Genomic DNA, 23,452 nt, shown 5'->3' with positions numbered 1-23,452 from the left:
ATATATATGTAATTGTCTATATAAGTGTATAAATCCATTAACTGATACCCATTTTAAGCTTTACTCAGTGTGAGACTAGGTCAATTGATTTCGATTATCCCATCCCATAATATCCTTATCTATTTATTAAGAAAAATCTCAAATACTTGGGCGATTATGATATAAATGTAACTAAATTGCCTGGCCAATCGTATACGTATGTTACACTACACTAACCTTAATTTTGCAATTTTATAATATGTCTTCTTTAATTTTTCTTTTTTATTTGTTACTCTAAACTAAACTACAACTTGGACCAAACCCATGCATGTACCTGCCCGTTGGTGTGTGAACAAGCCTTTATCAATTGCTTATTCGATGTAACAGCTAAGCAGTTTCACTAAGAAATAAAATTACTTCAGTTAATATAAAAAATATGGTCGTGAATATGCAATCACGTTACTTTAGAGTAATGCTGCACCTATTTGGCTAATCCTTTGGCAACGTTGGTAAAAGAAAATGTATGAAAAAGTGAAAAAAGCGAGTGGGCGAGGCAGATAATGCTCGAAGAAAAGTTTTGTACACCAATCCCTGGCGTATATTCCCCTGTGAAGTATTCGGTTTCGAGACAACACACAGATGTTTAGAGTCTAACAACTGGTAGCATGGTGAACAGTTGTGTTGCTCTGAAGATGAGCTCTGGTTGAGTTCGAAACGCGTCAGTGTAATGTGGTGGTGGTAATAGATTGGTTTGTGTGTTTTTGTGTGTTCTTACAGTGTCGAGGTTGATTGAGATTCATTGATTATTTACCTCCGCAAAGTAACGCCTGATTTAATAAATTATTGTAAACCGATAATTTTTTTTCGACTTCCCAACGACATGAGCCTAAGTTTAAGTGTGTTTACGTTTACGTACATACGTATGTACCTACACAAATTTGATTTATAAATAAAAATAACACGTTTATAAATATAAACTTTTTTCTGATTTGTTGCACAGTTTAATAAAAAAATAAAATAAACAAAATATCACGGGACAATTCACACCAACTGACCTAGTCCCAAAGTAAGCTTAGCAAAGCTTGTGTTATGGGTACTAAGCTACGGATAAATATAATTATATTGATAGATACATACTTATTAAACACCCAAGACCCGAGAACAAACATTCGTATTTTCCATACAAATATCTGCCCCGACACGGGAATCGAACCCGGGACCTCAAGCTTCGTAGTCAGCTTCTCTAACCACTAGGCCATCTGGTCGTCGTCGAATGCGTCTATATTGCATCCTTAATCCCAACTCTCACTTGACTGACCGCAAGCTAGCGGAATTCCATAAAATCATTATTAATTTATTAATGTTATACGCTCTCTCCACACGGTCGGTTGCGCGCGCAGCATCCTCGAGCGCGCGGGCGCAGATAACGTCACTCCGTGATGGATTAACGGGAGAATCACGGCTTTATGAGGTTCCGATATACCAGTTGGTTACAGTTTTCCCTCAGTGTGAAGATACGTTTTTTTTTACCTATTTCAAATCATTTATTCAGTAAATAGGCCGCAATGGGCACTTTTACACGTAATTTTTTAAACTACCAGTGCTTTCGGAAAGACCATCATTGCAAAGAAGAATGCACCGCAAGAAACATGGCTAAAGGCATTTTTCAAAATAAAATAATTACAAAAAAATAATAATACAGGGATGTATGGGGTCCCTTAGTTACAAAACTAAACACTAACTAAATATATTATTATCTACTTTCAGTGGAAGTGTAGGATGCTTCCACCGTCATAAATTCAAAATATAATAATATTAATAATTTAATTCTGAAATATATATTTCAGGTCCAGTAACCATTAAGCTTTTGGATTCCGAAGGCAAGCTCACGTCTGCCACCCCCAAAGTTAGCTCACACGTACTCATGTCATGCTCTGAAAGCAGAGAGCGGTACCGAGGGCATGGTATTGCTTCCGTTCCCATGTGCTCTATGGGAACTTCGACGTCGCGAGCCTGTGACTAGAAATTAAACTTAAAAAAAAAGTGTGAAATCCATAAGCTTAACAATATACAGCCTTAAATATAGCAAGGGGATGTACAAAGTCCTTGAGTTAATAATAAAATTCCTAAGCTAAATAATTCAGAGATGTACCTAGCTTGTAATGCCCACTGCTGGGCCAAAGCCTTCCCTTTTTTCTCCCACTTGTCTCTTCTTTTGCATCTTTGGCTAGAAACGGTCCGAATTGTCCCGCCATCGTCTCCTAGCTCTACCTGTGCTGTGGTGCCCGTGGCATGGAACCTAGTTTGTGATAACTTTGGCTGGATGCATGCGGCAAACATGTCCCGCCCAGTCCCATTTTAATTTTGCGTTCTTCATCCCCACATTGACAATTTGAGTTAGAAGAGCACGTCAGTGTTTCTGATTCTACCAGATCTACGAACACCTACGAGTAGAATACTGCGCTCCATAGCTCGCTGTTACGTAAGAATTAAAAGTAATAATAACAACACTAACAAACAAAAAACTCTCTTCTCCCTTCTCTTCTCGTTTAAATAATGTGGTCATAGTTATGAGTGAGAATCACGAAAGTTAAGAATAATAAGAATTTGTAAAAAAAATATGTTGATACCAAGCTTTTTGGCTGAGTGTGATTTTTGTCGACTGTACTTGTATTATCATCTAACTTTTGCTGCCCTGTTTAGGCAAAAGGCGGTATCTCGCAAAGAAAAACACTTTTGAGTTACCTATTTATTGTGTAGCCACTCTGCATCTGATGATCACTGCAAAAATGACTTGTTTGAGATTCCACCTTTTTTTAACTTAACATGTTCGGCTCCAGTGACACAACGTGTGTGACTTTTTAGTTCTTACTCCTATGCGAGGGACACGTATTTGTGACTGATGTGGGATATATTCCTATGCCAGCCTTTAGGAGGTACGAATTATTTTGACACGACATGTGTGTCGCTGGCATAGGAGTAAGAACTAAAAAGTCACAGACGTTGTGTCACTGGCACCGGAATGTATTACGTCTGTGACACGTATACATGTCACTGGCATAGAAGTGACTGCTGTGGAATATGCGAAGGCATAGCGTAAGAGGTTAATGGATCGTTGCCGGGGCCGAACGTCTTAAGAGAGCTGTATCAGTTTCAGTATACTAAAATTCAAGTCACCGATCACTGAAAGTGCTATGAACTATCTATATACAGGCTGATTTCGGGGTCGTGGAGCAACGAATAAGCATCAAACATACTTTTATCAAATGATGACAATAGGATAGGACTAAAGGTAAGTATCGTAAAGGTTGACGTAATGTGACATTATTACTCATAATTTCTTAAGTATGCTAGCAAAGATGGTTAGTTTTTCAAAAAGGTTGAGATTAAAAAGTAGGGTGACCATAATTTTAAGTTAAAAACTTTTTAATATGAATATAAATGAATACCCATAAGACATCAGTATTTAAATTAAAGCATAAACAGTTCACATCGCAATCATTTACTGAGTCAGAAAATAATAGTTGGAATCACGACCCCGAAATCATTCTGTATAATCTACGACTATATTAGAAAATGAAAAGTCTATCTCCAGAAGCGAGGTGCGATATAAATTTAATGCTTACTTGGATTTATTAGCGAAATCATCCACTTATTGTTAACGCAGCGGAGGTCGTTACTGACAAACAAGCGTGTAGTAGAAATATAGTAAGCCTTTATTACTGATGATTACCCTTGTTACAGACGTATATAACTAGGTCATACAGAGTTGGAAATGTTTTCGTGGACTTTTTAGGGTTCTGTACCCGAAGGGTGACAAACGAAACCTTATTAATGTCGATACGGTGTCTGTATCTCAAAAAACGTAAAAGATAGACGGCTGAAATTTGTTTGTTTGTTTTTGCTCTTTTATGGTAAAAAAGGAAATATAGGAAATAACAAAAAAAAAAAACAATACAAAATGACCCCGAAACAACAAAACACACAAAATGACAAAACGTGTTAAGACGTATTCAAAACTTTAAACTCTCGGTTTTCATACATTTCACCCCACTTCCGTCATCCATTGCAATATAAATCCATCCATAGTCCGAACTAAGATGTTATGGATTACTAAGATGCTCGCTCGTCTATAAACGACCATGATTAATATACCTAGATAAGCGACTAAGAAGGAGCTTTAAGTTAATGATTCTTTCGAACTGATCTGATGCTGAAGCCTTTCGAGACATTACTTTACATCTGCTTCATTCTCATACAAATGCAAACAAAATGTCACCAAAGAATGTCAATTTTAATAAGAATTCTTGCGGCAAATGAATTTCGTGCGCCAGTACCCGATCTCTACACGCAGGCGCGATGTACCGTACGGCGCGGCAAGTTGGGAACGCGTAGAACTGCCACCGAATATAGAAGGTTGCCGGTTAATGGTTGGCAGCGGGCGTTACGGATCCGTGCGGCTTTTTGTTGACATTTGTAACGGATTGACGTTTGTGGTGTTTGTTTTGAGGTTATTATTTTCTGGCAGTTCGTACACTTTTATTTATCAGTGCATGCTAAATAAATAGTAACCTGAAATAATTATTGGTTTACTTGCCCTGATTACTGACACGCTCCATGTTTTAAGTAAGATGGGACTTGTTACGCAATGATTTTGTAAGTAAAGCTACGTTATTAGCGGCAGCGGCAGCACACGCACATGCTTTAGTTTACCTACGGCAGTTGTTTTGATATTTGTTAATTAATGCAATATCAATGCACCTAGCACTACTCAGTAAAAAAAGGCCTGTTTCACCGCTCTTATTTTATTCGATTAAACAGATACGACATCACAGCTATCTATCTGTCACTGTCACAAAATAAAAAAATCAGAGGATTGTAAAGTTCATTTTCATTTTTAACTTCTATTATTGTTTTTTAAGTTCCGATAAAGTGATAAGTTAGTTTTCTACTGAGATTTGCGCTGTCATCGTTTTTCCACATTTCGTTCGTTTTCAAATATTTTTTACCGCGCAACGGCAAAACCCACTAGATATAGGCGAAATTGTCAGCTATACTTTTTTAAAACTAACTAACTACCTTTCTACTAATCACATTATTACGTTGATACATTACTTTTCTACTAATCACATATTACGTTATTTACCGCCCAGTCTGCGAGACTCTTAATTCGCTCCCATCAGACCGCAACATTTGAAATTAAAAATATAACGGACGCGCGATCTCTTGTAAACAATTGTTCCGATTTTCCTCAGAAATTAATGCAACTTCGCTCTCATTATCAAGTAGAGAAGGCACGATAAGTGCTCGGACTTCGGACAAGCACTAACATAGTTGCCGCACACTAGCGCAGTTATTTATCGTAACACTGACACAGTCTGCGCATCTACGGTTGTTTCAGGTATACAGATTATAAATCGTGATGTAGTATACAAGCTTTTTTGAAGTTAATCTTGTATATTGATTAAGTAACTTTGAATGAACACCCTTGTTAATGTTTTTCGATATTTTTACGTTCGCAGTATGTATGTAGGTAAGCTGTGGTTTAAAAATGTCCAATACAAATTTTCGACCACTTCGTGGTATCTGGTGGAGCTGTTTGACGTACTTACGTAAGTTCGGTAATAGTATAAGAATCCGCAGGGCTACTACGAAACTCGAAACTCCAAGTTAGTATCGTACCATCCCTCTCGCTTTCGTATTAAATACTATAAGTGTCAGAGGGACCGCACGACACGAACTTCGAATTTCGAGTTTCGTAGTAGCCCTGCTGGCAATGAAATTCTGATGATCCGACCAGGATCGTCTGCGGTACGTAATTCTTGATGGCATCGACCTGATACTTTAAACGAATATAGAGTATGGGTGAAAATGCTATAAACCTACATTGAGATAATCATTATCATCATCGTCGTCATATCAGCTGTAGGACGTCCATTGTTGGACACAGGCCTCCCCCCATGCGATCACCTTGAACCCGCGGCTTTAACCAGGTCATCCGTCCATCTCGTTGGTGGACGTCCTACGCTGCGCTTGCCAATCCGCGGTTGCCACTCAAGAACTTTTCGGCCCCAATAGCCTGCACATTGCTAATTCTCTTGGCTATGTCGGCGACCCTCGTTCATCTACGTATCTCCCCATTTCTGATTCGATCCCGTAGAGAAACCCCGAGCATAGCTCTCTCTATACGTCGCTGAGCAACTCTGAGCCTATATCTGTTTAAAAAGGGAGTAATAAAATAAATAACTTGATCCATTTTTGTATCTACGTTCATTTAAATCTATTGGGGCTAATTTACTCTAATTGCGCATGAAGCTATTATTTAAACTGATAGAGCGTTAAATCTTTCCATTGCAAATCTACGTGCGATTGTGGAGTTCTCAGGCACTACAATTTCATGGTATTTTGTATGTATACACAGAGCAGTTATGACGGGAGCTGGCAATACATGTTTCCCGCTGTCAAAGTGTACAGTATTTTAAAGATTCGGCAACACGCGTGAAAGTAGCTTGAAGTAGCAATCGTCCATAGGCTATGACAAAGTTAGCCCGACAAATCGTTGAAGGTATCCTGATTTTTCAAAAAAATATTTTTCATATATGATTTATGATTTTACCAATTCAATTACCAACTTTTTCATCATATGATATTATGAACGAAAGATATTTTCTGAAACTGTAAATTATTCATGATATATTTCAGGACTATCTTGTAGAACCCTATACGTTAAGTTAGTTTTATAACAATGCTGAGTTTTCGTCCATTTATAGCAGTTGGAAAATGAATAATTTGAAAAAAATTAGAGAACCTTTGCCAAACTGAAGTGGCAGTGGGCGGCGCACATAGGTCGAAGAACTAACTGATGGCTGTTGGGGCCAATGCGTTCTAGAGTGGCAGCTACGTACTCAAAGCGGAGAGCAGGTGGACCCTCCACAAAGCGTTCTAATGACCTGGTGAAGATGGCAGGAGTCCCTTGAATTATTTGGGAGCTTTGGACTGATGGGCCGAAAGGACTGATGATGATGATGATGATTTGGTAACCGCCACCATCAGTTTGATACCAGAAGGTTAGAATTTCTCATGACTGTGTTTTATGATTTATGATCCAATTTAAAACCAAATCGCAGTTTATTGCACGTAGAAGAAGACGTTTTTTTGCAGTCAAATATAGAAGTAAACATTTACCCCCTGTTTTACCATCCATTGATTAAATGTGTCTGACGGATAAATGTGATGCCGTCTTTGTTAGTTTTGTTCAAATAGACGGAGACGGCATCACATTTAGGAAGAAAGAAAGTAAGGTTTATTTTGGCTCCCTAGGTACCTACCACCTAAAACTAAGACTAAAACTAGCACTAAAACTAAGTTACTTGGTGACACGACAGGATACCAAAAAGGGTCTCCACTCAGCATGTGTTGTCTTACCTTACTCGATGGTTACCTCAGATTAGGAAGAAGATCGTTGCTCACTGATTTATTAACAGCATGTTCACACTGGCCTAATTACCCAAAGTACTTATCCGCTAATTATGTGCAGTAAGGCTGATTTCTGTGGAGCCCAAACTTCTAAAACTATTCGTCAAATAAAATTAATCATGGTGAAATAGTCCCTCATTGTAATAACATTAATAATCAGTTTATTTTCACAATTTTTGATCGCAATTTATAAATAATCGTTCTTCGTCCACTGGCAGATCTGAACAGATTTTTCAACATTCCTACAGGATAGGGAACTAGTGTATATATTTGTATAGTTTATTCTTTCGTGAAGGCCAACTCGCGAGCGAAGGCGTAAAATAATATCGACTGTAAAGTACCAAGATCTCCTAACTGAATGAAGTTAGACATGCAATTGAAGACCTTAGCACCCGTAGCTAAACCTCCTAAGTTGCATGTTCGAGATTTATCAGTTAGGAGGTATTGGTGTAATATATTATACTTCACCGTCGATATCTGAAAGTATAATAATTATACGCTGGAAACTGCAAAATTAATACCCAGTATGTATGAATGACATATGCTTCAATTCATTCTATTATAAACCACGTTACAAGGTGATAAAGCCTTCAAAGTTTGGCAAGGCATACCTGTACCGAAATTCGCCAATCCCAAAAAGCCTGGGCCAGTTTTTTTTTTAAGTATGAATAATGTATCAAGCCGTGTAACTGTACTGAATATTATGACAATGTTATTCGACAGCTACTGACAAAATACAGATATACAGCGTGCTCAATTAAAGTTGTAGGTCAGAATTAAAAACAAAAACATCAATATTTTAATTTATACTTACATTTCTAACACATGACAGCAAAAGGTTTTAAAAATAGCGTTTTCCTTTCTTTCTCTATTGATTTTGCATGAATTTGTGCCTGAAAATAACTAAGTATGAGTATGTATTGGTTGAAAAGGCATAAGGAATGATGTACCACTTTTATAATTTACCAATCCGTACTGCGCTTGCGTGGGGACTACGATCCAAGCCCTCTCACTCTGAGAGGAGGTCTGTGCCCAGCAGTAGGACGTCTATGGGTTGGAATGGAAGGCACAATGAAAAAATGCGTTTGGCTTTCCAACTAATTTCGAACGTAGGATTCGTTACTATGATCATGACAGTTGACAGATGGCACTACACGTTACTTATGGCCCACACAAGTGATCAAGATTTTTGAATGGTTGATCGGGTTCCCGGTAGTTTAGTTGATATGGGTACTTGTATCCATAGTACAAGCTTTGTTTAGTTTAGGACTGGGTCAACTGGTGTCAAGTGTCCCATGTTTTTTTTTTTTACTTGGTGTGTCAGCCACAGGAGGTGAAAGTTAAAACCCCGTTCAAAAAATCTTTATTGTTTTGAAACCTGTTAGATTTCGTGAGTAAACGGAAAGCTAGGAAAACAAATAATATTAGAGATAGAGTCTATCTATACACCAGTAACAAATCCTATTGTTTTTTTTGTAGAGGTTTAATTTTTTACTCCTTAAAAAAATGGATCACCTGTATAAGACCGGTCAAAACTAGTATGAAGCTCGATTGTCCCGAGAAGGCTTCTGTTTTTAAACAATAGCATGTCGCGATGTCTCGGATTAAAATCGTGTATGAATTTCGTTTAACCTACTAAGATGAGACAGTGGGTGGTAGGCGGCTTTTTTTAAAACTGGTTCTATCGTTACTGATCATATAGAAAGGAGAATATTTTTTAAAGCTATGGAATATTTTAAAACCTACCGAAATTCACCAACGTTTCATATATAATTCAAATTTTTATCCAAAAAAGAATAGAATAACTGATGGCACTGATAAGATAACATACAATAGAATTACGAAAGTAAAGCCATTTATAATACAACTGGACATACTTACACATACTAACCTGTGACAGATGGCAAATATTTTCCCAATACATCGTCCGTCTATGTAAATGTCAGATAACCCCAGTTGAAAGTACATCTTACACGGATGGTCATAAGATCGTAATTAAAACACCGAAAAGTTTAACAAGTCTCAAAGGCTATTGTTTATTGACGTCAAAACGAACGAATACTCCAGAATGTAATTGATAATGCAGATTATCAACGGTTTATACATCCAATTGGTCATTTATACTACTAATGTCACCATCATTCAAATTGTTGACGTTCATCTTTGTGTCGCATATAAGGTGAGCCTATTCATTGTTGCATTCACTCAGTAATGCTGCGGGCATGTGTTAACTCCTGTTTTGGCTACTTTAAGCTTACTGGTTTTAAAAATGACTGATTGCATTCAGAATCATATTCTACCGACTGGCAGTGTAGATGGTAAATTTTATTTCTGTTTCTAGGCCAATCAACTTTTTAACCGACACTAAGTAATCTGTCCGCGACATTTTTCAAACAATTGCAGATTTTTGTAAGTAAACATGTTTTTTCTGTAATTTAATAGATGGTGTATGTACACCACATTCATGTGAATACATGCCATCCTACGTAAGTTCAACCTATTAAACCGTGAAATATCTTGTTGGAAGTACGATTTTTTGGTAACGCCAGAGACAATTTTGGTAACGCAGGAGACGCCCAAAGTGTCGGTAAAATTGTTGATTGGCCCTTCTACGTGTACGTGTGTGCTGTATGGCTGACTGAGCTCATTAACCCCTAACGTAATAAAAATAAGGGTGTTATTAGTTTGACCGCTATGTATGTCTGCGTCTGTCTGTGGCACCGTAGCTCTTAAACCGGTGGACCGATTTTAATGCGTTTTTTTATTTGAAATCAGGTTTTCTAGCGATGGTTCTTAGACATGTTTCATCAAAAGCGGTTTAGCTGTTTTTGAGACATTGAACTTTGAATTGACAAAGTCGGGTGTTTTACAACTTTTTGTTGGTTAGGTTATTTTAATATATAAAATTGACTAGCCATTAACTTATATCTCATATATGTATAGTGCAAATAAGGCCGAACGTTTTTTTTTTATTCGACTGGATGGAAAACGAGCAAGTGGGTCTCCTGATGGTAAGAGATCACCACCGCCCATAAATATCTGCAACACCAGGGGTATTACAGATCCGTTGCCAACCTAGAGGCCTAAGATGGGATACCTCAAGTGCCAGTAATTTCACCGGCTGTCTTACTCTCCACGCCGAAACACAACGGTGCAAGCACTGCTGCTTCACGGCAGGATTAGCGAGCAAGATGGTGGTAGCAATCCGGGCGGACCTTGCACAATCTGCCTGCCTGCCTGCCTGTTGTACCTGCTTGGGAGCTGACTGGTTCAGTAACACCCTTCTCACTCTGGCCTTGAATAGCTTTAAATTGTATTATAAAAAAAAGAATGACCGGAATAAGGGTTAAGATTAGGTTAAAGAAGTATCGATGTTGTGGGAGTAAAAGATAACTCAGAAAATTCAATCGATGCCATTGCTATCATTATAATCTGATTGATAACTCATCCATTACCAACCATTAGCTCTTAAACAGACAAGCTCGTGGTTCAACCCGAAGCTGTAAGGATGCCCTAAGGTGTTCAAACATATCGCCCAGCTTAACTTGAGCTCTCACCTCCCGAATGCCGTATCGGAAACGGCCGACTCCGATAAAGGGGCAGGGGCCACGTTAACTGGTAATTGCTGATGATTACATGTTCGAATACTAGTTTAAAATCTAACACACCCACGCATGGGAGCGGCATTTGATTAGAAAAAAATAATGACGCGTTGTAATGTCATGTGGAGAGGATTCCTTTAAAAGGGTTCTCTTGTATATATCCTACTACATTTAACTTTTATTTTAAAGTCACCTTAAACTGCTTAATATTTGACTTGGCTAAATTAATTGCCAAACCGTTTTTAGATGAGATGGAGAGTATTTAGGTCATAGGTTTATGTACAGGTTTGTTTAAAACTATAATGAAAGAATATAGTGGGAAAATTATCGATTGTAAATGATAATGCATTTAGAAAACGAGAACAAATTATCTTGCTTCTTCACAAAAATAGCCCAGCAAACTCTTCTTCACAGCCTCTTAATCATATCTGTAGCAAGCAATATATAAACTAAGGGGAAGACAAGCGGAAATTGTGTATACCCTGCCAACACTAAGTCCCTATCAATTTATCCATCAATATAAATTAAATTGATGTCCAATTAAAACGTACTATTTTATTACATTCGCTTGTAACGAGCTGACGAGCACCATGTATCGTTTAAGACTCACAACGGCGGGTAGATGCTTAGAAAGTCTTCCATAAACCATTTACAAGAATTGTCTTTTAACCTAACGACATAGTTTAAGTAGTACAACAGTTACAATCATGGTTGCATGATGATGATGATGGCTCTAAGGCATATCTATCAATCTTTACTTGCGCATACCATGATTCTCCTTTTCTGTCTACTTTTACTCATGTTTTTACTTCTTGGGTATTGATCAAAGTACACAAAGTAAAAAAAATGTTTAGCATAATAGATAACCCACTGCTGGGCAAAGGTCTCCCGTTTTTCTTTCCGTCCCTCTTTACTGCATACTTATCATGCATTTCAATTCAAAAATTAACAACTTAGTTTTGTCCATACCAACATGACATGCCCATTCTTCGAAAGGAATGAACAGTTTTTAAACCAAGTTTAGCGGTCTGGCAGGGTTTGGCTAAGCAGTGAATGAGTGAGTGAGTGAGTAGTGACTGAGTGATTGGATGAGCAGTGGTAGTGTAATTAGAAGATAAAACTTCATGGAACCCTGTCAGCACACGCCAAGTAAACGCATGATGACTGGGCAGCCGTGGGCCATAAGCAATATTAGCACTATAATATTGTGAGAGCCTGCAACCATGTATTAATTCATAAAGTACGAACTTAGTACGCAATTATTGTACGCTACCTCATAATCAATGAACGCACAGTGTAGGCAAGATACAGATGCGTATCTTCTTCAAATAACAGGCGCAAGGTGGGCTTAAAATAAATTGAAATTCTAAGAAGTGGCTCTACTGGTGCCAGATTTAATCTAAATCTGAATCGCTGTCTAATCAAATCCGTTTTAAAGTATCCGAAGAACCCGACGTTTGGTTCAATTTTCGAAATCATGCCTGTAGTTTTATAGTAATTTGAATAAAACATCTCCGTGGCCAAAGTCGTACAGTCACTTGCATTAATATCGGCCACAGTGGAGCGTGCAAAAATATTTGACACGTCCTACCCTAGAAATATTGGTGCCGGTGACTGTATGGTGAGTTTGATAATAGACGCGTCGTCTTTGGGATCGCCATTTGTTGCTTCCTAATTTAATATGTTGATTCAATGAGGGCTAAAAGACAGACGAAATATCGTTAGATCGTGTTAATATCGTGAGGTTTTTTTGACTTTACGGTCTTGCTAGTAATTAAATAAGCCAATTATAACTAAATAAGCCAATTCCAATTGGCTAATAACTAAATGAGCGAATTGCAAGCAAGACCGTCCGTAACGTCAAAAAAACCTCACGATACTAACGCCATCTAGCGATATTTCGCCTGTCTTTTAGCCCACATTAAATTGTCGAAAAGATAAATGAAAAGATGACCTAAAACAATCGGATAGTAAATAAAATGCGTGTGACATGAACATAATAAATTTAATAAGTAATATCTTCTGATTTAACATCTAAGTTAGCCAAACCAACCGCTTTGTTAGTGTTGTGGTTACAATCAAGTACAAAACGATTAGTGTTTTAATTTGAATGAAGCTATATGAATCCGCTTACAATAAAACGGTGCGCGTGCGCCGCCATTAGAACGTTATTGATACAAACAGTAATGGAATGTTATTATGTTTCAAAGACGTGATCTGTGTATTAGGGCTTAATTATATAAGAAGTAGAGTAATAAATAACGAACTGTACAGTTGCGTGTGGTTTTAATTATTTATAGCTTACGGTACAGCCTGAGAAAAATATTAATAAAAGAAGACTTGTAGTGATACAATTAGAAGTTTATGTTTTCAAAGTTTTTTGGTGATTTTGCGATTTTGGTAAATAAAATGAATTTAAGTTAAAATAAATAAAATAAAATAAAAATAATTTATTATTAGGCGTTTAACGTCCATAGATGTCAACAGGGGATCACGAAATTTATTATTAGTAATTATTAGTTTATTCTTCTAAACTTAGCTAGTTCTTCTAAGTTAGTTCTTCTAGTTAGTTAGTTCTTCTAAACTATATTAGTAAACTACTGTACCTATACTATAACTATATTAGTATTTTGGAAACTAATTTGGTGAATCAACACAACTACTGAAACAATTAATATCAATTGAAAATTAAAAAATTCAATGTTCTTATTAAAATAAAATTAGAATTTAGAATGGAATAGATTAATTAGGATTAATTTACATAATTACAAATATACTTAATACTTCCTGAACTTGTTCAAATCGAATGTCAATCACCCAATCAATATTCCCAGCCATGTCTTCAGGATAGAACAATCTGGTTTATCAGTGAAGTCCTTAAGGATGCTGATGGAGCTAGCCCGCACTCGGCCCAAAAGGGATGCGATCCGTTTCCGTCGGATAGCGTAGAAGTCATCGGTCCGTTCCTCGGCGAACATCCCTGACGCGCTACAAAACCTCGGCAACCCCACCAGCATCCTGAAGGCGTTGTTGTACTGGACGCGACGGGCGTTTTAGGCTTTTTGGGTGTAATTGACCCATAAACTGCTCGTGTAGCTGCTGCTGCTGCTGCTGCTGCTTGGCAGTAGGTACGCCTTAAAAGGGTGATTTTAACTTGTTTTGAACAACGAGCAAATCTACGAGCTAACAATGTTATGTATGCTTAAATTAACTTTAGTTTATTTATTTACGAAAGTACATAAGTAGTTGTAGTGGGTATAGCGCACATTACAACAGATGCGTACCGGATATAAACTTTCTTTGACTATCGTGTCGTGATATCCCAACTACTGTTTCCCTGTTCATATTCGTCTAATATTTGTGCTGGTGTACTTATTATTATTAAAATTTGAACTAAGTTGTCGTGAAATACAAAGATTCGCTTTTAACATAGTCAAGTTTAATGGCGGATTTTAAGAAATACCCTTCATGGGTACACAGGGAGCTCTGTAATGGAGGAGTCTAAAACGAAAACCAAAAAGCTCTAGGCAAGATGCTATCTACTCAGCGGCCTCAACGTACCGGAAACGCTGTCCAATTACGAACGAAGATGTGAATTTTACTCGCCTTCGGTCCGTTCAAGATTATTGATAGGCTCGATTTGACTCGATAGGATACCTGATTACAATACCTACGGACCTCATTATTTGCAATACGGACCCTTAAATGACAGGCACGGCTGCTTAGAATATTACGTTGTATTTGAAATTGTCGGGGTTTAAAAGGAATAGCAAAAGAATATTGCATTTAAATATCGAGTGAGAAAATAGTTTTTTGTTTTTATTTATTAAAGCTGTTAGAGTGGGCGGCAGCACTCTACTACCAACTATGAACTCCGGACTCTCATCATCCCGGTTTGAAGGCAAAGGGTTTCCACACCATACTATTTTACCAACAATGTCCTCATGAAGATACACGTGTGATCCTTAAGCGATGACCACGGCCACTCTGTCAAGAATGTAGCGACTTAAAAAGAGATGGCCAGAGGGCCTACTCCGAATTTCGAAATTTGAAATTCGTATCGTACCATCTCTCTCACTCGTATTAAAAAGTATAAGGGTCAGAGGGACGAAACGACATGAACTTCGATTTTCGGATTTCGTAGTAGCCTCGCAAATGTCGCCCTAGTCCAGGAAACATGGAAGTTTAGATAAAGACCTTTGCCCAACAGAACAGGATCTACAAAATATAAAAAAACGTACAAGGACTTAGTTTATTCTCAGCGTGTTTATAAGTAGTTAGGGGGTCATATAAATTACGTCACACAATTTTAGGGGGAGGGAGAGCGGTCAGGCGGTTTGTGACACAGGAAGAAAATAATTGCGATTTTCATAGCAATAAGTGAGAATAGAGGGATTCTAAAAATGGACAAAATTGTTGTTGTGACGTACTTTGTCGTTGTTCCCTTGGGAATGGCCCCTTAGCAAAGCAACACGTACAGCTGAGAATAGTACATAAAAGACATAAGATCAGTTAATTGCTTATTTATTAGGTCTTTACTTTACCCCAGATTAGACTTTGATCGTTTCGCCGAGCAGTCGAACAAAGCAAGCGATGGGAAAACCCAATATCGATTGACTTATAAGTCGCAGTGATTAATCTCTATCAAATTTTAACATCATAAAGCGTAAAGGTGTACGACCTTTTAACATTATCGATTTATCATCCCGCGTTATAAAGTCGATAGTTCCCATTATGTCTGCTTGCGAATTTACAAGGTACACATCTATCCGGAGTTTGCTCGGATAAGGTAAACGTACGAGTGTTCGTCACTATCCCACTAGTTGCCATTTTTAATGTTATTAGCAATAAAGGTGACAGCAAGGTGTCATCTATTGGACATTAGCGTGTCGAGCACTCTGTCGTTTACCTTACCTATTTATTTTGCATGAATTTTTTACTTAGAATGCGGGAAACCATTTAGTTTATTAAAACAAAAAAGCTCGAATTCGAATTCGAATCGAAAAGTTCTGGAGTGGAAGCCTGTAACGTCACGCAGAACTTTAACTGGTTATAATCTTCATCATTTCCCGTTTAATTGGCAAAAGAAAAGAATGCGTATCCAATATTTTCTGATAATCTAATTGACGGGCTATTACAATATTTTCTAATAATCTAACTGGTGGGCTTATTACAATAGTTTCTGATAATCTAACTGGCGGGCTTACTACAATATTTACTAATAATTTAACTGGCGGGCATATTACAATATTTTCTAATAATCTAACTGGCGGGCTCATTAAAATATTTTGTGATAATCTAACTGGCGGGCTTATTACAATATTATATTCTGATAATCTATCTGGCAGGCTTATTACAATATTTTCTGATAATCTAACTGGCGGGATTATTAAAATATTTTGTGATAATCTAACTGGCGTGCTTATTACAATATATTCTGATAATCTATCTGGCAGGCTTATTACAATATATTCTGATAATCTGACTGGCAGGCTTATTACAATATTTTCTGATAATCTAACTAGTGGGATTATTGCAATATTTTCTGATAATGTAACTGGCGGGCGTATTACAATAATTTATGACACTTGCCTATTGCAATGATAAAAAGAAAAGAAAAAAGAAAGAAATAAAACATTTATTCGTGATAAAATGAGAAGAATAGACCAAAAAATATAATTATAAATATCACGAAATGATCCCAAATCAGCAATCTGCCGGTCTTGCGAACGGCGCTGATCTTCCTTTGGGACCATCTGGTCATCAGCATTATCATCAGCCTACCAGCAGTCCACTGCTGGACATAAGCTGCTTCCATGGCGCGCCACAACACTCTGTCTTCAGCCCCTCGCATCCATCCGCCGCCAGCGACCCTCTTAAGGTCGTCCGTCTACCGTGCCTCAGGACGCCCTACACAACGTTTTTCCGTCCGTGGTCTCCATTCGAGGACTCGTCTGCACCACCATTCATCGGTCCTGCGACAGACGTCTGGTCATCATAAATTAATAATTACATAATGAAATACAGTGAAACCGGTACAATTTTCAGTAAAAAAAAGAAACGATTTAAAATGTAACAAAAGATATGCGTAATTATTTAACACGGAAAATATGTAGGGTACAATTGGATACAGGTGTTCAAAATACAACATAATTATAGGTTATGGAGCTTCTTCGAAGTCGATTATGTGTTAAGAGCTTCTGCAGGTATTCTTTCCTCAATTCACATCGGTTCATGTAATCTTCTTGTTTAGGTGAGTACTAGCTTTTGCACATGACTCCGTCTGTAAAAAAGTCATATTCTACACCAATTTAGGTTGATTGATATGACATCCTATTAGGTTTGATTCTAGTTTGAGCTTTGATAAAAATCCACCGACGAGCCCACCAATAAGATGGACGGATGACCTGGTTAAAGCCGCGAGTTCACGGTGGATGCAGGCCGCTTACAACCGACGCAACTTGAGGTCTATGGGGAGGCCTTGTGTCCAACGGTGGACGTCCTACGGCTGATATGATAATGATGATAGATATTTTTTTAACCCTCTATGCAAACAGAGGGGTGTTATAAGTTTAACCGCTATGTGTGTCTGTCTATGGCACCGTAGCTCTTAAATGGGTGAACCGATTTTAACGCGGCTTTTTTTTATTTGAAAGCAGGGTTTCTAGCGATGGTTCTTAGATATCATCATCATCATCATAATCCCAGCCTATATACGTCCCACTGCTGGGCACAGGCCTCCTCTCAGAATGAGAGGGTTTGGGCCGTAGTTCCCACGCGGGCCCAGTGCGGATTGGGAACTTCACACGCACCATTGATCATTGATTTTCGCAGGTTTGTGCAGGTTTCTTAACGATGTTTTCCTTCACCGTCAAGCTCGTGGTAAATTTCAAATGTAATGTAAATGTAAATGTAATGTGGTTCTTAGATATTATGTTTAATTAAAATCGCTTAAGTCGTTTTTGAGATATTGAAATTTGAAGTGACAATGTCGGGGGTTTTCCAACTTTTTGTTTGTTAGGTTATTGATATTTTATAACACGTTGTAACTGATACGTCTTTGTGGGTTAAGGCCCTTTAGTTCCCTAGTTGTAGTTAAGTGTAGTGATCAAAACGTCGCCCAATAAAGCACACTTCACGCCAGTAATCAAGCCTACCGTGTAAGCGACACCACAGTCATTACTGTTAACCACATCATCTCAAACAATGACTGGCTTAAACTTAACTGCAGGTGAAAGTAGAAATTGCCCTGTTCAGAATAGTGATCTTGTTGAAATGTGGGTGTCTTGACTTTACCGTGACAGATGGTCCTTTTGGTGTAGGGCACTTGGTGCGGGACTATGAAGAGGCGGAATCCAGAAAGGTGGTCTATGATTGCGTGATCGCTTAGCTGCCTCGAACTTCAGCGAATTAAAAATATAAGAAAATCCCAAAATGTAGTTTGTGTCATGAAAACTTTTTAGTCTTTTGAGCCTGAAATTGTTACTGGCCATCGATACGAGTAGTATTATTTTTATGTTTAAAAAAGTTACGTTACTCTTCTGTTATAATAAGCTTATAAAAAAGTAAACACGTCTTTTATTCATTAAATTTGTAAATGAATGTTGTTATAATTACGAGAGTTGCGGGGAAACCAGTGGATGCAGGAGGCAAGCTCGTTTATTGTGGCGTTTTGGGGGAAGCCTTTGTTTAGCAGTGACCATCTTATGGTTGATTATAATGATGTATAATCTGTGGATATCTGCAATTATATTGACTAGGTAACTCAACTGTCACATCAAGGCTCAACTGGATCACAACATTGTAAAATCATGCAATTTAATGACATTCTTGGTCTGGTAAAACACGGATATAGCTGATTATATGCCATTAGTGTGGTTTAAACTTTAAACATATAACTAATACTTTGGTAAATGAGCTAAAAACATTTTGAGAGAAAGAAAAAGAAAGAGACACATTTATTGCCACAAAATATATTAAATAAGATTTCATACAAAATCAAAGTTTACAATTTGAGACAATAGGCATTTTTAACGAAACAAGCTTCTTGGTGATTTTTTGATGACCCTATTTAAATTGTTGTCCAATTTATGGGTATACGCTAGAAATTCGGTATACTTATTTTACGTTAGGTGTGTTATATTTAATTCGGTGACAATATAATAATCTGGAGGTGAAATTTTGGTGTTTTAGCCAGTATCGACTCTGCACGACGAAGGTCTTCAACGATTTTTGATGTTGACCTGAAACTTGGTACGAAACTATTATGAAAATGAAATTTATTTATTTTTTATTTTTTGAGTTAAAAACTTATTTATTTTTTGAGTTAAAAACCGTAAAATAAGCTGTATATTTCCCCCTACTTACTGCTGAGAATATACTAAAGCAAGGTGCGTACTCGATATCCGCCGTAACACATACCGTTACCGCGGTACCGTCCGTCTGACGGTCACTCGATCTTCACGTGTTTTCATTTCCACAACGGTGTTCTATTTCTGAATTTAAAACGCTTTTATTTTTTAAATGGATTTCTTTGTGGCCTGGGTTGGGTTAGTAAAAAAATAAAAATGCATTTGATAAAGCCTGACAGTTTGATTTGTTTTGAGATTATGTTAGGATTTCAGATTTCGACATTCTGTTGTCAACAAAAACCTACATAAGCTTTCCTTAAAAAAGACGTTAGTTTAAAAAATAAATATTTTTTAAAAGAGATATCGATTAGCACGTACCCGGAACTTTTAAGCTTCATAGTCAGGTTCTCTTACCACTGGCTACCCGGTCGTCAAACTGTGATGAGAACAAATTATGTATAATTAAACATGATAATTTAGTCAATAGAAGTCCTAGAACCTACAAATCTCATTATTAATATAATTAGCCGGCAACAAGTACCGTGTTAAATTATAAATTCGAGTCGACTAATCAAATCTCAACTTATTTCCTTTTCTGCGCTTTAACACGCTAACGAGGCATCGAAGTTATAACATGACATAATTTTCATATAAATGTCATTCGCACAGGATTTATGGTAAACATTAGAGCTGGAAACAGTTATGATTAATAATTTAATTAAAACGGACATTTCTTTATTTAGGGTGACGTCATTTATTGGAAGCAGGTGTGTATGATACTAGTTCTACTGTCGTAAACATAGGCTTTTAGAGAGTCTATAAACGTCCAGGCTAATACTAAGTTAATATTTATGTGGAGATTTTTAGTGCTTTCATTTAGTGCCTAGCTTTAACCTATGTTAGGTTATCAAAGGTCATCTGAAGATTGAAATGATATCCATTCCATAAAATATCTTTACTTCTACTCCTAATAGGGCGGGCATATTAGGCAAAGCTATGCGCAGGGGGCGACACTAGCACAAACTTCCGTGACAACGTCAGTTCTCTTTATATTTTGTCGCCATGACAGATCATGACCAAAGAGTATTAGTGCCTATAGAAATCATGATATATTTATTTATTACTAACAAAATAACATGATATTTACATCGATAGTAAGGATAGAGCTATATTTCCAAAATTTTAATTGAAATAATATGATAAATAAGATAGATGGTCGACATTGGACGGCACGGAGGTCGAGACTGGATGAGACGGGCATAAGATCGCCCAGAGTGGAAGAAGAGGGAAGAGGCCTGCATCCAAGATTGGATAACCAAAAGGCCGCCATGATGATGATGATTATAAATAGGGCATATAAGACACTCAAAAAAATGTTTACGCTGCTAGAGCTGCACTCTGACGGCAGAAAATTGCAGTAATATTCCCTATTCATTGTAATAAAACTAACCCTCCTCACACCAAATAGGCTGTTACTGAACTAATGAGATATACCTTTGGCACTCTGCACTTTTCATCAGGTGAGATAAGGGTTAATCACGGGTCAGTTTTATCTAAAAAAAAACACCAAGAGGCTGTTTCACCATCCATTGACTAATTTTATTTGACGGATAAATGTGATGCCGTCTCCGTCTATTCGAACAAAACAAACAGAGACGGCATCACATTTATACGTCAAATAAATTTTATCAATGGAGAATGATTCACTCGCTTGGCTATGATAACTACCTAAACTGACGAGAATAATGACGGGGATCCTGGATTTTCGCCGAAAATATCTTATCAAATGATTAATTTCCCAACTGTTTCATTATGGACGAACGCTTGTTCTTTCCTGAAACTGCAAATTACGAGTATATTTCAGGACTATCCTGTAGAATCCTATAGGTTAGGTTAGTTTTACTCGTACATCTTACAATCCTCGTTCTCGTACCCTTCCTTGTACTCGTATTTTAGTAGTGTTGTTGTTCCTTGTACTTGTTGTTTGCATTGTACTCATAGTGTCTACTCTTGTGTCTGATATCCTGTCAATAATTCATTAGATAAAACGTTTTCGGCGAAAAATTAGAGAACCAAAATAAAGGGTCACTTATCATGGTGAGTTTAATATAATTATAGTGATACTCTATTTATTTCCTCAGTTTTATTTAATTGTTAATCCTCATATTTAAATTAAGTCTTTTGGCTTTTAATACGGCAACTCAGTTCATTTTCGACTTTCTAAATCTGTAACGTTACGTTACAATTGCTAGGCCGAAAACGTGAGCCAATCTCGATATCTGACAAAACGCTTGTACTACGAAAAGAACATGAATGAATCGTGTTTATTCGTCGTGTTGTGTAGCATTTGGTTCAGAAACAGGCCCTGTACTACGACGTGCTAAATTCAAAATTCGTATCTTGCTGTCCCGCAGACGCTTATTTAATTTAAAACGAGAGTGACAGGGACGGTACGATACGAACTTTGATCTTCGAATTTCGTAGTAGCCCCTCAGATCTAGAGCTTAGTTGTGTTATTATTGCGTGCGTACAAATGAAATCGGTCAAGTTTAACGGCCTCTTTGCGTATACATTTTTGATGAAAGCATGCTCTTAAGTTTAAAATTTGCGTAAGGAACTTGAAGTATTCGAAATATGGTGTTGCCGTCGAATGCTCTACATTAGTTGGAAGGACAAAGTCACTAATGATGATGTCCTTAAACTAATTGTAAAGATGGTAGAGTTGGTGCGTAGTTTGCAGTGGAAGGTTGCCTATTTGTATCATGTAGGTACATAATGTAGTTATGACAGATCTTTTACGTAGTATGAAGTAAAGTCACTTCCCGCTGTTTTTTACGCTTGGATCTTTTAATAAGCAATGGATTGAAATGCGGTGTACACCAGCATTTTTCACTGAATTTTTGTTCGGGTTGTTTTGTTTGCGAGTATTATTTGTTCTTAATTTATAATGATTCCTTTATTTTCAACCGACTTCAAAAAAGGAGGTGGTTTCTCAATTCGTCTCTATGTTCTTTTTGTTTGTTTGTTACGCGATAACTCCGCCAAGTTGTGGGCCGAATTTAAAAAATATTTTTTTTGTTCTAAAGGACATACTTCCAAGGTGGTCCCATTGACACCAAGTCAGGATCCTATGATGGAATCTTAGAGAAATTGAGGGCAACCCTCGAATTTTCAAAGTCAAGTCAAGTATTTACATTCAGAAAGTATCATTTGGTGAACTGGACCTGATAAAGAAGACCATAGATACCGGTACTCTGCTATAAAATAATATAACTATGCCGTGTTTGAGCTTAATGGAATCGTTGTGAGATGTATTTTGGCTACAAATTGCTAAAAATCATGAAAAAAATTTAACGAAAAATGGAACCGACTTCAAACACCTTAAAAACAATTTTCTACTAGATTGAAGTCGGTGCCTCAGCACAAGCCAGTAGAAGTGATTAAAGCCCAATATATAGTATGTAGGTGAGGTAGACGACTATAGATCCATCCCTGCTGGCTCGTGCTGAGGCATCGATTTCAAACTAGTAGAAAATTCCTTTAAACGTTTTTGAAGTCGGTTCCATTTTTTGTTATTTTTTTTGCACTCTTAACTACTCTTTTTCTATTATGTTTGCTTAAATTTTAACATGAACCCTTATTGTTTCAGACCAAATCGGGTTTTAGGAAGGACAAGTGCAGTGCAGTTTCACAGAGGATTATGTTCAGTGCCAAAACAACTCTTGCGACCAAGAACAGAAGGTGACAATTGTGTTGTGGCCCATGTCAGTGCTGTGTTGTGAACAATGATAGTTTGGCGAACGAAGAACCCTAGCCGTCGGAAAGTTAGTGGCTGGTAAGAAAAAGATGCAATTATTCTTAACTACTTAGCACCCGCTCCGGCTTCACGCGGATATCATTTTCAAAAAAGGTATCTAACAAAGTACGTACCCCAAAAATATACCCGCGCGAAGCCAGAGCGCTTACCTAGTACGAGTATATAATCATATCTCTCTTCTCTTCTTCTTCGTCGTGTTCTTCATTCCTGACTGACGGGCACGACCT

At 37.4% G+C, this 23,452-nt stretch overlaps 1 protein-coding gene across 1 annotated transcript in view; it reads left to right on the top strand.

The window, feature by feature from the left end:
* Positions 1-23,452, top strand: part of m (zona pellucida domain-containing protein miniature) — a 101,564-nt gene that overhangs the window by 6,602 nt on the left and 71,510 nt on the right. The window contains exon 2 of the mRNA XM_074096122.1: positions 23,058-23,243. Within this exon, the coding sequence (XP_073952223.1) occupies positions 23,194-23,243 (50 nt within the window). The 5' untranslated portion in view covers positions 23,058-23,193. The remainder of the gene's footprint in view (positions 1-23,057; positions 23,244-23,452) is intronic.

This window comes from Choristoneura fumiferana, chromosome 13 (assembly GCF_025370935.1).
Source record: "Choristoneura fumiferana chromosome 13, NRCan_CFum_1, whole genome shotgun sequence".
In the NCBI taxonomy this organism is placed as follows: domain Eukaryota; kingdom Metazoa; phylum Arthropoda; class Insecta; order Lepidoptera; family Tortricidae; genus Choristoneura; species Choristoneura fumiferana.
This window is presented reverse-complemented; position numbering and strand designations above follow the sequence as displayed.